Source organism: Chanodichthys erythropterus, chromosome 12 (genome assembly GCF_024489055.1).
Source record: "Chanodichthys erythropterus isolate Z2021 chromosome 12, ASM2448905v1, whole genome shotgun sequence".
In the NCBI taxonomy this organism is placed as follows: domain Eukaryota; kingdom Metazoa; phylum Chordata; class Actinopteri; order Cypriniformes; family Xenocyprididae; genus Chanodichthys; species Chanodichthys erythropterus.
Window position 1 is genome coordinate 41,764,418 of NC_090232.1, and position 15,762 is coordinate 41,780,179.

General features: G+C 33.9%; 1 protein-coding gene across 2 annotated transcripts; it reads left to right on the plus strand.

Annotated features, from left to right (window-relative positions):
• The first annotated feature begins 1,174 nt into the window (after positions 1-1,174).
• On the plus strand, positions 1,175-15,657 carry atg4da (autophagy related 4D, cysteine peptidase a). 2 transcript variants are annotated; one of them, XM_067405177.1, is made up of 11 exons: positions 1,175-1,454; positions 7,074-7,310; positions 7,511-7,594; positions 8,425-8,598; positions 9,607-9,964; positions 10,051-10,115; positions 10,250-10,398; positions 11,752-11,830; positions 11,912-11,988; positions 12,112-12,222; positions 13,972-15,657. In XM_067405177.1, exons 2-11 carry the CDS (start codon positions 7,115-7,117, stop codon positions 14,149-14,151), a joined length of 1,473 nt encoding a protein of 490 aa, XP_067261278.1. In that variant the 5' UTR covers positions 1,175-1,454; positions 7,074-7,114; the 3' UTR covers positions 14,152-15,657. The 2 variants fall into 2 exon arrangements, with proteins under 2 accessions (XP_067261278.1, XP_067261277.1); XM_067405176.1 differs by having other exon boundaries at positions 12,112-12,231; positions 13,972-15,652.
• The last annotated feature ends 105 nt before the right edge of the window (positions 15,658-15,762 follow it).

Sequence of the window (15,762 nt, forward strand, 5' to 3'; positions counted from 1 at the left end):
CACTAAAATACCATTACATTTACAGTTTTTGGAAGTGAAAAATAACATCATTGTATAATTTACAGTGTAAAAAATGTAAATTGATATTCCCACAATTCCCTGCGTGACACTTCACATTTGATGTATTTTCGTTGAAATAATTCTGTTTCTTCCTAGTTTTTCTTATTTTTTTAATAACTCTTGTACATTAGGCTTTTATGTTATGTCTACTGTAGTTAAATTAATGTTTATTGCGTTTTTAAAATTTCATGTGTGTTTCCATGATGGTGTTTAGTGTTTGTGTAAATCACACTGTGAACCATATAATAATATTGTCTTTCTCATCTTGAGAAAAAACTGCTTGTGATGAGCTTTGATTCATCATGTGACTCTCATCGCCACTGTGATTGGTGGTTGTCAGTGTATTATAAAGGTACAAAACAGATATTAGCACTTCAATAGGTTGGTTAACAATTAAACAGTATATCAGTTAATGAAATGGTTTTTTTTTTTACTGTAAATTTAACAGAATTTTTTTTTTTACATTGCTACCGTATTTTTATGGTAAAGTTCTGGCAACCACAGCTGCCAGTTTTTTACTGTTAATTTCACGAGGATTTATTTTTACAGTGAGATTAATTCATAACTTGTTAAAAATTTATATTTTTTTTACACAATCGCTTCACTTCAGAAGGCCTTTATTAAGATGGCATCTAAGATAGAGAGCTCCTTCTCCCCCCAACACCCCTCACCCCCCGTTTTTTTTTTTTTTTTTGCTCATAAACAAAATTTGTCTAACCTAATAAAAAGGTTAACAATACTTATGTATCATAACAAACCAAAATTTAATTTATGCATTAAATATTTTTCAAAATTACTTTAAAACTGTAAAATAGTGAAAAATTGTAAATTGCTCTGATTAATTTATTATAATTAATTCAAATTAATAATTAAATTAGCTAACTGCATAATTGCTTTCCTTTTGATACTCCAAACTTTTAACTGTTTAAATTTTGTACTAATTTATTCGTACATATTTTTGTTTTAAATAAATACAAATTAAATAAAATTAATTGACTACAGTTTCTCGTACGTGTCGATCGTCCAATCATCAAACGGCAACTGTCAAACCTGGCCAATCACGTCGCTTGGTGGGCGAATCGAGGGTGTGTATCCGCAATGACAACAGGAAGTGGTTGCATACTGCTGTAATCGCTTGCTGTTTTATACACTATTCGTCTCAGCTGACAGTTCGACAGCCGCGTAAGATTGTATAGAAGTAGAAACTCATGACTACAGCTTTAATCGATCCTCGCCGAGATGACGGCGCCTGAGGAGGCCTGAGCTCGGTCTCGCACAGCGCTTGTCCTTGCCAGACATCCAGACAAGCGTTCGTGCAGCTGGACGCCGTTGACTATTTATAGGAAAAGTCGGAAAATATCCGGAACATCAAACATGCCGGGTCTAACGTGAAGGTAAAGCGGCCAAGCTTTCAAATGTTTAGTCTAGATGGCTAAAATGACTTTTGGAGTGCAGTAGATACATTTCCAGATACGTGATATCTCTCTTCATATTTCATTTCTGTGGTGTTTAAAGCAGCATCGTGAAAGGTTTTCGGCGATTACTCAAAAAAAAAGAAAAAAAAAAAAAGACTTATTTCCAACGAAATTATTGCACATTCATCTACAGAAAAACTGTATTTTCCTCTTAGGATGTGTTCGAAATGAAATACTACCGTACTTCTTACTGCATAATGTGCATTATATACTATACACTGCCTACTTCTTTCTACAATGCTACGTGAAACATCAAGCAGCACGTGACACAGAACGTTTCAAATATTAGTACGCTAAATGCATGTAATGTGACTTCAATATTGCATGGTGAATTCAGTGAGTCCAGTCCAGTTTGTGTAAACCATTTGGCAGTCAAAAAAAATGGTTAATATTCATAGTAGGTCAGGACAGATTAGAGCATTGCATTGTGGGAAAGAGTGTAATCAGTTACATACTGCACATTTTGACAAATGTAATAGATTATGCAAGTATTCTAATTTTTGCATACAGAAAATTCACATACTGTACGCTGTATACATACTGCAGGAATAGTCTTATTTAATTAATGTGGGATAGTAGTATGCTAAAGGGATTGAGATGGCCTTTTTCTGCTGAGCACTCAGTGGTCACATGGCTTACAATTCACATGTATCCACTTTCCCCAAGCAGTCTAGTGTTCTAGGATGGTGGAAATTTTTTAGAATTGCATTATTGTGAAATGACGTCGTCTCTCATTCTAAACTGATGGCATTGCCTCATTTCCCTCTGTTATACGGTAAGCTCAAACTTCCTTGATAAAACAAGGAAAAGGGAAGTCAGAATATTTCTTATTTGTAATATGTGCTTCAACTGTTGTGGCCGTCATTCGCCACACCTGTCCTCAGTCAGGGCTCATGTGACAGACTCGTTTCCCACACAGCTTGTTTGTTTGTGTAACACACAGGTGGAATGTTTTCTCGTTTGAATGTGATGTCACAATTAATGTTGCGTGACTTCTTGATTGTTTGATTTGTATGTTCCATGGTATTTACATGCAGCTTTCCCACAGTCTTAGACAACAGATATATATTTATATCAAATGTGATTTCCAGGTTTGGAAAATTGATTTACAAATAAATAAAAAAAAACACACACATATATATATATATATATATATATATATATATATATATATATATATATATATATATATATATATATATATATATATACATATCACACACTAGCATTCAAAAGTTTGGGTTCAGTAACGTTTTTTTTTTCTTTTTTTTCAACAAGGATGCATTAAATTGTTCAAAAGTGACAGTAAAAACATTTGTAATGTAGCCAAAGTATAAAAACAAATAAATGCTGATATTCATCAAAGAATCCTGTAAAATAATCATGTGTTCCACAAAAATATGAAGCAGGTCAACTGTTTTCATCATTGATAATAATAAGAAATATTTCTTGAGCATCAAATCATCACAATAAAATGGCTTCTGAAGGGTCATGTGACACTGAAGACTGGATTCAGCTATGATCACAGGAATAAATTACATTTTAAAATATAGTCAAATAGAAAACAGTTATTTTTCAATTATACTGTTTTACTGTATTTTCATCAAATAAATGCAGCTTTGGTGAGCAGAAGAGACTTCTTTCAAAAACATTAAAAAATCAACCCCAAACTTTTGAACAGTGGTGTATATGTAATTTTTTCTATTTGCGATCACCTCTAAAATAGGTTTGTGTGAATGCAATCTCTAACAAGTGTCCTTATCAATGTCCAGTACACGGTGCTTCATGTTTCTTTAAAATACCATTGTATTACCATGTTATACATGCAATCTCCACGATACAATTTCCTTGAAACCCCAGTACGCTTTCATTTCTTTTTTCTTTTTTCTTTGTTTGTTTTATTTTGTTTTTATTAACTAGTGTTAATTTGTGTTCTAAATGATCAAGTAAGCACGCACAATTAAATATCTATTATCGGCTGATATCAATAAATTAAAACATTTCTGGAAACTGATATATCTTGCATTCCTAGTATTTAAAGGCACAATATGTAATATTTTTGGACTAATATATCGAAAAACCACTAGAACATTGTTATATATTTTGTTGACTTGTGTACTTACACTATCCCAATGTTTCCAAGAACGTTTAAATCCAGAGAAATAGGCAATTTTAACCAGGACACAGAGCGTGTCCGTGAGTCGTGACATTATATCTGCGTTACTTTGCGTTTTATTTTGTAGAAACCATGGAAACACCAAATACGCTTTAATATTTACAGGTTTTAATAGACAAGGGAGCAACTGTTTTGATATATTTATAGACAGAAAACTAATTATTGTTATATAGCTCAACACGTTTAGTCTTATTGTTTAAAGGTCAAGTCAAGTCAAATTTATTTATATAGCGCTTTTACAATTGGTAATTGTTTCAAAGCAGCTTTACATATTAGAAGCACAGAAAAAAAGGGAAGTGGTTAAAACTGTACAAACAAGCGTGGTAATATGTAACATATACAAGATGGTGCTACATTAAGCCAATGTCGGCTGACTTCCAGGGGTGGAAAAAAACCCCTAGGAGAAAAACCCAGCGTGCTAGCACTGGGAAAAAAGTCCTAGGAGGGAAAAAACCCCTTGGAAGATATATATATGTAAATGTATATGGAGATCAAAATCTGAATTGTACATTTTTATTATAGAGATTAAAAATCGATTATATATAAATATATGTAAGCGGATACGGGGATCCTGGGCTACGTTGTAGTCAGGTCCAGACGCAGGTTCTCCATCTGACCTGGATACGGCCTGGATCCAGCACCGGCAAACCTCAGGATAAGCAGAGAGACAGATATTAGCGTAGATGCCATTCTTGTTCTGATGTACAGGTATATCTAGTGTTATAGGAAATGTTCTCGGTTCCGGCCGACCTAATTATTGCAGCGTAACAATCCTTTAACGGATTTGAAAAATGTTAATGTATTGATAATGTGTTATGTGTATGCAAGAGCAAAGAGATGTGTTTTTAGTCTAGATTTAAACTGACAGAGTGTGTCTGCTTCCCGAACAATGCTAGGAAGATTGTTCCAGAGTTTAGGTGCTAAATAGGAAAATGATCTGCCGCCTTCAGTTGATTTTGATATTCTGGGTATTATCAACTGGCCTAAATTCTGAGATCGCAATAAACGTGAAGGACTATAATGCATTAAGAGCTCACTTAGGTACTGGGGAGCTAAACCATTTAGAGCTTTATAAGTAAGTAGCAAGATTTTAAAATCTATACGATGTTTAATAGGGAGCCAATGTAATGTTGACAGAACTGGGCTAATATGGTCATACTTTCTGGTTCTAGTAAGAACTCTAGCTGCCGCATTTTGAACCAACTGTAGTTTGTTTAAAAGCCGAGCAGAACAACCACCCAGTAGAGCGTTACAATAATCTAGTCTTGAGGTCATGAATGCATGAACCAACTGTTCCGCATTTGTCATTGAGAGCATATGTCGTAATTTAGATATATTTTTTAGATGGAAGAAGGCGGTTTTACAGATACTAGAAACATGACTTTCAAATGAAAGATTGGTATCAAAGAGCACACCCAGGTTCCTAACTGAGGACGAAGGTTTAATGGAGCACCCGTCAAGTGTTAGAGAGTATTCAAGGTTTTTTCGTGAGGAAGTTTTTGGTCCAAAGATTAGGAAATCAGTTTTTTCTGAATTTAATAATAAGAAATTTCTTGTCATCCAGTTTTTAATGTCAGCTATGCATTCTGTTAGTTTTGTGAATTTGTAGGTTTCGTCAGGGCGCGAGGAAATATAGAGCTGAGTATCGTCAGCGTAGCAGTGAAAACTAACACCATGCTTCCTAATTATCTCTCCTAAGGGCAGCATGTACAGAGTGAAAAGCAACGGTCCTAATACTGAGCCTTGTGGTACCCCATATTTAACCTGTGATCGATACGACATCTCTTCATTAACTACTACAGACTGATAACGGTCAGATAAGTATGATTTGAACCATGCCAAAGCAATTCCACTAATGCCAATATAGTTTTCAAGTCTTTTAAAAGAATGTTATGATCGATAGTGTCAAAAGCAGCACTGAGATCTAATAACACTAATAGAGAAATACAGCCACGATCGGATGATAGGAGTAGATCGTTTGTAACTCTAACGAGAGCAGTCTCAGTACTATGGTATGGTCTAAATCCTGACTGGAAATCCTCACAGATTCCATTTCTTTCTAAAAAGGAACACAGTTGTGTTGAAACTGCCTTTTCTAGTATCTTTGACAGAAAAGGTAGATTCGAGATTGGCCTGTAATTTACTAAATCTCTCGGATCTAGTTGAGGTTTTTTAATAAGAGGTTTGATAATAGCCTGCTTAAAGGTTTTTGGCACGTGTCCTAGTGTTAAAGATGAATTAATTATATCAAGAAGTGGACCTACGACCTCTGGAAGCATTTCTTTCAGTAGTTTAGTCGGCATTGGGTCTAACATACATGTCGTTGATTTTGATGATTTGATAAGTTTAGATAATTCTTCCTCTCCTATAGCGGTGCCGTAGAACGTCTTTTTAAAAGATGTAATATAAGTCTAAGGTGTCCCCTGAATGTGTCTGTGAAGTTTCAGCTCACATTGAAGTTTCAGCATCATTAAATATTCAGCCGATTTAGGCTGCGGCCCCTTTAAATGCTCACGCTCCCCGCCCACAGAGCTTACGCTTGCCATAAACAGTGCATAAACAAAGTTCACACAGCTAATATAACCCTCAAAATGGATCTTTACAAAGTGTAATATGATATGTAATATTCTAAAATCGATCTATCTTACTGCAGTGTGTAACAGAGTCTCACAGCAGCCGCCGAGCGAACGCACAGAGTAATGTTATAACATCATTGTCAACACACTCAAATGTATCTAATATGATAAACAGAGCTGCGTTATATGCTTGACCGGAAGAAGCGCCGAAAAGTCTCTCTGCTCTTGATCTGTGTGTCGCGCTCGTCTCTCATTAGCAATCGCTCCAGTGGCTTTGTTCAGCTCCGCCCCCTGCTCTGCTTCATACTACAGTAATGTTAATAAGAGCAGGATTTCTGCCCAAGTCCTATCCGATTGTTTTCTACTGGCTGAGGTGAAGACGACATCTCCCATGATTCCGCGCTCAATCTCAGCATCATCAAGCTACGCCTTTGCTTTGAATAGGTGACCTCTAGCAGGCGAAAAACTACATATTGTGTCTTTAACCTTTTTTTTTTTTCATATTACATATACTTAGCATCAATAGGCATCACTGATTGTGTGATTGTGAGCGTCACATGTTAATGTTTCTGTCAGAAATCAGATCTCAAAGTGAGACATTTCTCAGTAAATGCTTTTTTGGACTATTGGTTTTGAGTTCTGAAGAAAATCACAGATTAATGTCATAGCACAGCTGTTCTGTTTCAGAAAATTCAAGGAACTATTGATTCGCATGATATCAAAAATATCCCAAGAATTTAAGGAACCTCTCATATCAAGGTTTCTCTTTCTGTCTCTGTCTTTCAGGCTGACGTTCTTCTGTAATGCTGCTGTATCCAGCCTGAACCATGAACTCCGTGTCTCCCAGTGCCGTTCAGTACATGGTGAGCGGTGGAGCTCATGATGACAAGCCCTCAGCGCAGTCCAGACACCACAACGGCCACGGGCCAGTGCCCGACGGCATCAGACAAGGCTCTGGAGAGCCCGATGAAGTGGATCGCCTGAAAGCCAAGTTCATGTCGGCCTGGAACAATGTCAAATATGGTTGGTTTTCATGCACATGATAAAGATTGTTGAGAACTGGTTTATATGACTGACACAAAATAATGACACAAACGGTTGTTCCTTTTTTCCCGAGCTATTTATGAAGTCAGATGTAGAAGCACATGTTTAAAACTGGCCACATCAAATATCATTGACTGTATCTCTGTCTAAGTTCCTGTCTTCTTTTTTTTTTTACTCAGGCTGGACTGTGAAATCTAAAACTACCTTCAACAAGACCTCCCCTCTGTTCCTCCTGGGTCAGTCCTATGTGTTCAATACTGAAGGTGAGTCATGTGATCTGCCTGAGAAAGTATCTTAAAGGGGTCCTTGATTATGATTTCACTTTCTTTTAACTTTAGTTAGTGTGTAATATTGATGTTAGAGCATAAACAACATCTGCAAAGTTTTGAAAGAAATTGCTTTTTAAGGACTACAACAAACGGCTGGTAGGGACTACAGTGAGCTTCTTCCCAGGTTGGTGACATCACTAACCCTAAAATTTACATAAACCCCGCCCCCGAGAACAAACAACAAAGGGGCGCTTCACAAACAATAGTCAATTCAATGCTGGAGTTGCACAAAAGATTAACATGACGGCACATGCTAGTCGATGAGTTGAATCAACTCCACATCAACAACATAAATGTATCCACTAGACATTCAGAATCGTCCAGTTTCATTCTAAAAGTTGTAACTTCTTCCTGAGTCTCTCCATCAGTGTCTGACTCCGGTTTGAACAATGTAAGGCTGAACACTGTTACTGACAATCCTCATTTTGGCTGCGTGAGATTCTCCAGTTTTGTTGTTGTTGAGCAACCGAAGCGTTAAAGCTGTTAAAGCTCCGCACTCTTCTGGAAAGGGGGCCGGGAGCAGCTCATTTGCATTTAAAGGGACACAAAAACAGTGTGTTTTTGCTCACACCCAATAGGGGCAAAATTACAAGCTATAATAAATGATCTGTGGGGTATTTTGAGCTGAAACTTCACAGACACATTCTGGGGACACCAGAGACTTGTATTAATTCAAGCTGAAGTATGTAATACCACAATATTTATAAAAATGTGATGCTGTTGTATTGAGATTGTATTGTTTTCTCCCCGCGTCTCGTTCTCAGATGAGGTGGAGCGTTTCCGGCAGGTGTTTGTGTCGTGTGTGTGGCTCACCTACAGGAAGGAGTTTCCTCAGCTGGAGGGATCCAGCCTGACCACAGACTGCGGCTGGGGCTGCATGCTGCGCAGTGGACAAATGCTGTTGGCACAGGGGTTACTGCAGCACCTCCTGCCACCAGGTCTCACCTACTTTCACATTTGTTTGCATGTAAATATAAAGCAGTAGCACTTTATTATACCGTCCAGTTTTGCATGAACATACTTTGTAGTAATTACAATAACAGGGTTATAACTAATTAATACCCCTGAACCTACCCCTAAACTTAATGAACCCATGTAGTTACCTTATTACTGTATTAAGTACACTGTAAGTGCATTGAAAGTGCACTTACTGTAAAGTGCAACCAATGAAGCAATACATTAATGATGCAAAGAGTGTCTAAAACCTCCTTACTGTGCTTAAATGTATATAATTAGTTTTATTAACCATAAATAATCACATTAAACAGCTGTAGTTAAGTAATATAGTCTGTTCATTCAAGTGTATTAATATATACACTACTGTTCAAAAGTTTGGGATCAGTACGTTTGTGAAAGAAGTCTCTTAAGCTCACTAAGATTGTATTTTTTATTTGATCATAAATACAGTAATGTTTTGAAATATTATTACAATTTAAAGGGATAGCATGTTGTTCCAAACCTGTTTGAGTTACTTTCTTCTGCTGAACACAAAAGAACATAATACATTATTATAAAAAGGTGAACTATCCCAAAATAACTTTGATTTGAATATATTTTAAAATATAATTTATTCCTGTGATCAAAGCTGAATTTTCAGCATCATTACTCCAGTTTTCAGTGTCACATGATCCTTCAGAAATCATTCTAATATGATGATTTGATGCTCAAGAAACATTTCTGATTATTATCAGTGTTGAAAACAGTTGTGCTGCTTCATATTTTTGTGGAAATGGTGATAAATTATTATTTCAGGAATCTTTGATGAATACACAGTTCAAAATAACAGCATTTATTTGAAATAGAAATCTTTAGTAACATTATAAATGTCTTTACTGTCATTTTTGATCAGTTTAATGCATCCTTACCGAATAAAAGTATAAAAAAAAAAAAAAAAAATTTTTTTGAAAGGCAATATAATTGCTTACATGCTGCTCTCTGTGTCCCAGACTGGAGGTGGTCGGACTGTCATCTGCTGTCAGACGTTGATTTCGAGGTGCTGAAGCCCCGCTCCCCTTCCCGCCCGGCTGGCATGTCCCTGCCTTCCTTTAGTTCTTCCTGGACCAGCCCCATTCCCCAGAGGGACCTCAGCTCTGGCAGTGGTGAGAGTCATAGACGGACCCCGGAGCAATGCTCTGCAGCCAGCCATGACCCTCAGGTGGAGGCTTTACACAGGAAGGTAGTGTCTTTGTTTGGGGACCATCCCTCGGCTCCGTTCGGCGTCCACCAGCTGGTGGAGCTGGGAAAGGAGTCTGGGAAGAGGGCAGGGGACTGGTACGGCCCGTCCGTAGTGGCACATATGCTGAGGTGAGAGGAAAACAAATGAACATCAGTGTATATTGAACTGAACTGTGTAACTGATGACTGTTATTTAATGTCTTTTTTTCTACCAGAAAAGCAGTGGCTAGAACCGCTGAGTTTCACAACCTTGCTGTATACGTGGCACAGGACTGCACTGGTGAGTTTTCACCTTCAGTCATGTGTATCATGTGATCATTTTACAAAGTCAGTTAGTGAAACTGAAACTTACAGGTCCCGTACCTGACTTTAAATGATGCTTATCTCATACTTCTGCTTATGTGTGTTTTGCAGTATATAAAGGAGATGTCATGCGGCTGTGTGAGTTGCCCCTGACAGAGCGGTCCGAGTCCGGTGGCACAGGCTGGAAATCAGTCATCATTCTAGTGCCAGTACGGCTCGGAGGAGAATCACTAAACCCATCCTACATTGAGTGTGTTAAGGTACATGTACTGCACATGAGTTCACTAATACAAAAAATATGAATACGTGAATACAGAGTAAAAAATTTAAAAAGTAATTGCAACAATTGAAAAAGAAGTCAGAATTGTAAGATATAAACTCACAATTACCTTTTCTATTCATTTTTATTATTTTTATTATTCTATGGTGGATATAATTAAAATAATATTCCATAATTAAATCACTTTACAAACTGGCCAAAAGAAATTGTATTGTATTTTATTTTATTTTATTTATTTATTTTATTTTGGAAACAAGCTTCCATAATAATTAAATAACTCTGCAAACTGGTCAAAATAATTTTTATTTTATTTTATTTTATTTTATTTTATTTTATTTTATTTTATTTTATTTTATTTTATTTTATTTTATTTTATTTTATTTTATTTTATTTTATTTTATTTTATTTTATTTTATTTTATTTTATTTTATTTTATTTTATTTTATTTTATTTTATTTTATTTTATTTTGGAAACAAGCTTCCATAATAATTAAATCACTCTGCAAACTGGCCAAAATAATTTTTATTTTATTTTATTTTATTTTAAATAGCTATATAACACATATAGCTAAGTATTTAGAATAATACTTAGAATAATATAACTTCAATTACCTAAATAAATTGCCTTATGTTGACATTGTTTTATTTTATTTTATTTTATTTTATTGTGGAAACAAGCTTCCATAATAATTAAATCACTCTGCAAACTGGCCAAAATAATTTTTATTTTATTTTATTTTAAATAGCTATATAACACATATAGCTAGGTATTACTTAGAATAATACTTAGAATAATATAACTTAAATTACCTAAATAAATTGCCTTATGTTGGCATTATTTTATTTTTTATTTATTTTTTATTTTATTTTATTGTGGAAACAAGCTTCCATAATAATTAAATCACTCTGCAAACTGGCCAAAATAATTTTTATTTTATTTTATTTTATTTTATTTTATTTTATTTTATTTTATTTTATTTTATTTTATTTTATTTAAATTTATTTTATTTTATTTTATTTTATTTTATTTTATTTTATTTTATTTTATTTTATTTTAAATAGCTATATAACATATATAGCTAAGTATTACTTAAATTACCTAAATAAATTGCCTTATTTTTATTTTATTTATTTTATTGTGGAAACAAGCTTCCATAATAATTAAATCACTCTGCAAACTGGCCAAAATAATTTTTATTTTAATTTTATTTTAAATAGCTATATAACACATAGAGATAAGTATTACTTTAGAATAATATAACTTTTTTTAATGACTTAAATAAATGGCCTTATGTTGTAATTTGTTTTAAATGAACAATCTCTCCTTTTCTAGAACATTCTCAAGTTAAAATGCTGTATAGGAATTATTGGAGGAAAACCCAAGCATTCTCTGTTTTTTATTGGCTTTCAAGGTATGTGTCTCTTAATAACTATGTTTTGATTGGTTATTGTGTTCCTGTTTGCTCTCTGATTGGCTGCTCTCTGTCTTCCAGATGAGCAGCTATTGTATCTAGACCCACACTACTGTCAGCCGGTGGTGGACGTCACCCAAGGCAACTTCTCTCTGGAGGTGAGACCGAAAGCAACCCTCTTAATTCATACAGAAAAAAACAAAACATTATATTTGCATCAGAGGACATTTTAATTTCATTGTTTGGAGAAATTGAAGTGCCATTGTTCTTCTCTCTCGTAGTCTTTTCACTGTAACTCACCCAGGAAGATGAACTTCAGTCGTATGGATCCCAGCTGTACCATCGGGTTCTATGCACAGACCAAGAAAGACTTTGAGTCGTTGTGCTCCGCGGTCAGTGAAGTGAGTCTCTTGTTTGAATCAGTAACACTAGGAGAAATTATTGCACTCCAAATAGGTAAAAATACTTTGCTTTTGGTGTGTAGAGCCAAAAAAGTCAGTGCAGACAAACAAAGGAGTTGCTAACCTCACACTGAATAAGAGCCAGTCTATTAAAAATATTTTATTTTATAAATTGCACAGAAAGTGAAGGTGGGCACTGAAAAATGCAACATGCTTTTAGTTTATTTGCACTTTTTTGTACTATACATTTTATGAAATAAAATATTTTTGCTAGACTTTCTGGATCTAATTCAGTATGCAGTTAGCAACTATTTTGTTTTTCTACACTTGTTTGAATCAGTAAGAAAATGTTTCATAAACGAATAATAATGCCAGAATATTCCTAACAGTGTGAGCATTTTTGTTTATTTTCATAGTTTTTTTTTTTCACTTTTTTTTTTTTTCACTGAATATACTGTTAATTATTTAGTGAAACTATTCCTCCAAAAAATGTACAATATATAGTTAAATTAAATTTAACTATATATTGTTGCACTAGTCAGATTATTGTAGAAGTACGGAAGAGGATTAGGGCCAAGCAATAATAAAAAAATAAAACCATCTCTAGATGGTTTTCGTTAAATTACGAATTTGTTCTCATAATTTAACTTTTTTCTCATAATTTAACGAGTTTATTCTCAACATTTTATCTCGCCTTTTTTCTCGAAATTTAACGACATTTTTCTCATAATTTAACTATTTTTTTTTCTCAAAATTTAACGAGTTTTTTCTCATAATTTAATGACTTTATTCTCAACATTTTATCTCGACTTTTTAGTTTGTTTAATCACAAGATGGTTTTATTTTTTTATTATTGCTTGGCCCTAATCCTCTTCCATATAGAAGTGAAATAAATTCTGAAAGTGAAATAAAAAAAAGTTTAAGTTTATGAAAATGTAAAAATATAATTGTTTATATTTTATAATAATGTATTACAAAGCATGTTTTACTCTTAAGAAGAAAATAAAAGCCAAAAAAGTAAACATTCCAAATTTTAGGTTGAAATATTTAAAAAATGAGCTTTCAGTAAGATTTTGTTTGGGCGCAGTACCAAACTTTTTCACTAGATGACACCCAAGCTCCATATCTGACCATTTAAGGGTGCTTCCATTTATTTGATTTGAACCATATATTTGCATATTTTCACACATTTTATGAAGTAGACATCCTATTCAGAAGTAGTATGGGCAGTTTGGCAGTATTTGATTTGAATTCAACCTCTAATAAACATAATTACAACATGTATGTTCATTATAGCTCTGTGTATTATATTATATATACAACAACAAACAGCATTAAATCAACAGCCCTCATATATATATATATATATATATCTATATATATATATATATATATATATATATATATATATATATATATATATATATATATATAATGATTATATTATGAGTGCTGTTGATTTATGATGTTAAGTAAGTTAATTAATTAGTTATGGGAAAAAATAACATGTTAATTATTAAAGCTACTTTTTGTAATGTCTACTTGATGCTTTCCTCATTTAACACAATAATGTCTTTAAATTATTTAAATTATTTTTTTGGACGAATTTCTCAGCCAAATTTGATGTGCGATTAGTTCGATTAATTAATCTCCACATCGTATAATTAATTAGATTTAAGAATTTTAATCTCTTGATAGCCCTAATGATTATATAGATAATTATTTTTTGTTCTTTTCCAGGCTTTATCGTCCTCTAAAGAGAAGTATCCCATCTTTACATTCGTCGAGGGCAGGGGACAGAACTATGGACTGGAGGGGCAGAGCGGGGGCTCCATGGACGGTCCTGCAAACATTTTCTCATGCAAAAGAATGAGCAGGAACAATAAGAGAGGAAGCACAGATGAGTTTGTGCTCCTGTGAGGAGCGTATGGCATGAAACACAGACCCCACACCAGTGGTGCTGCACCCAACTTCATCAAGCTGCTGTTCTTCACGTCTGTACACTGCAAAATATAATGCACACCCTACATCGAGAATCTCTAGAAAAACTGTCTGGTTCATATTTCAAAACTAAGAAATTAGGTTGTGCATTTTTTATTTTTTTTTATTTTTAAGAATTATTTTCATGACAGTTAAGCACATTTTCCTCCAATTTATCATTACCATAATGCCAAAAAAATCTCGTTCTCAATAATGTGATGTAAAAAGCTACATTATTTAAACTGTATAGTGTTTTTGCACTGCCTTTATGCTAAGTTTTAGTTTAAAATGTATGATTTTAATTCACTGCATTACAGTACAAGCATGCTTTGCATTATGGTAATGACAATTTTAAGAGGGAAATGCTTAATTAGTCTAAAAATGTAATAATTCTAATCATAAGATTTATTTTCTTTATGCATAATATAATTTTGGGGTGACACCTACATTTCTTTGGTAAATGATCTCATAAATTATTAATTTTCTCAATTTTCAACTGATTTGGCCACATACACACTAACGTTTTACCTCCTCCTGTTTGTCTCACACACTGAACACATGATCCTGATGTCGTGTTGCTGTCTTTATGAAGGTAAACGGGTACTTTAAGTGTTTTTCTCTATAAAAGGATAGAATTGGAGGGGTTGTGGGTAATTTTGACATTGAGTAAACCTCCTGGTTGCTGTATGCCTGGTTTTCTAAGTTGTGTAAAGTGTAAATTGTAAATCTCTCTCAGCTGCGCGTTTGAACTGAGTGTGCTTTTGTTTTAAATCGTTGTGCTGCGTTTGTCATAAGTTTACGGCTTTCTGTTATTTAAATGTATATTTTATGGGGAATCACAGCTGTAGTACCTCCTCAAGCTCTGGGAGACAGTGTGGCATTTGAGTTCAAAGCTGTCTGAATATTTGATGTCTGATTTGCTTTTGCTTATTCAGGTCAACAAAATTAGCTGTTACTGTTCAATCTTATTTAAGCTGTTAATTGTATTTTTACAACTTGTATATTTGATCATTGTTCTGTCTGAGGATGCACTGGATGAAGCTGAACTGCTGTCACTGTTTGAACAATCTTTTTTGAATAATCATAGATATTTGGTTGTTTTTTTTTTTCTTTTTTACATTTTGGATTCTCTCTCCTGAACATGCCCAATGGGACCAGTGGATGAGAGGATGATTTGCCTGTTTGTGTGGACTTTTTTTTTTTTTTTTTTTTGAGAATTGGAAGATGGAAAATATAAATTAAATGTAAGATAGAAGTAAATTGCTTATAAATCCATAATAGTCCCACTGAGTATCTGCCCTTCAAAATAACTTAACAGGTATTTTTAAACTACAGTGTTTGAAATGAGTTGTCTATTTTTATCAATAATTTAGCATTTTTATCTATTTTTGTGCATCCATTGAACAGGAGAGCTACTGCCCTGCTTGCTTTTGAGTTTTCGGTATAATTTTAACAAAAGTCCTTCAAAATTACAACAAAGAAAATGATGAAAAGAGTGATAAAATAGTTCTTTTTTTATCCTATATATCCTATAATTGTAGGATAATATAA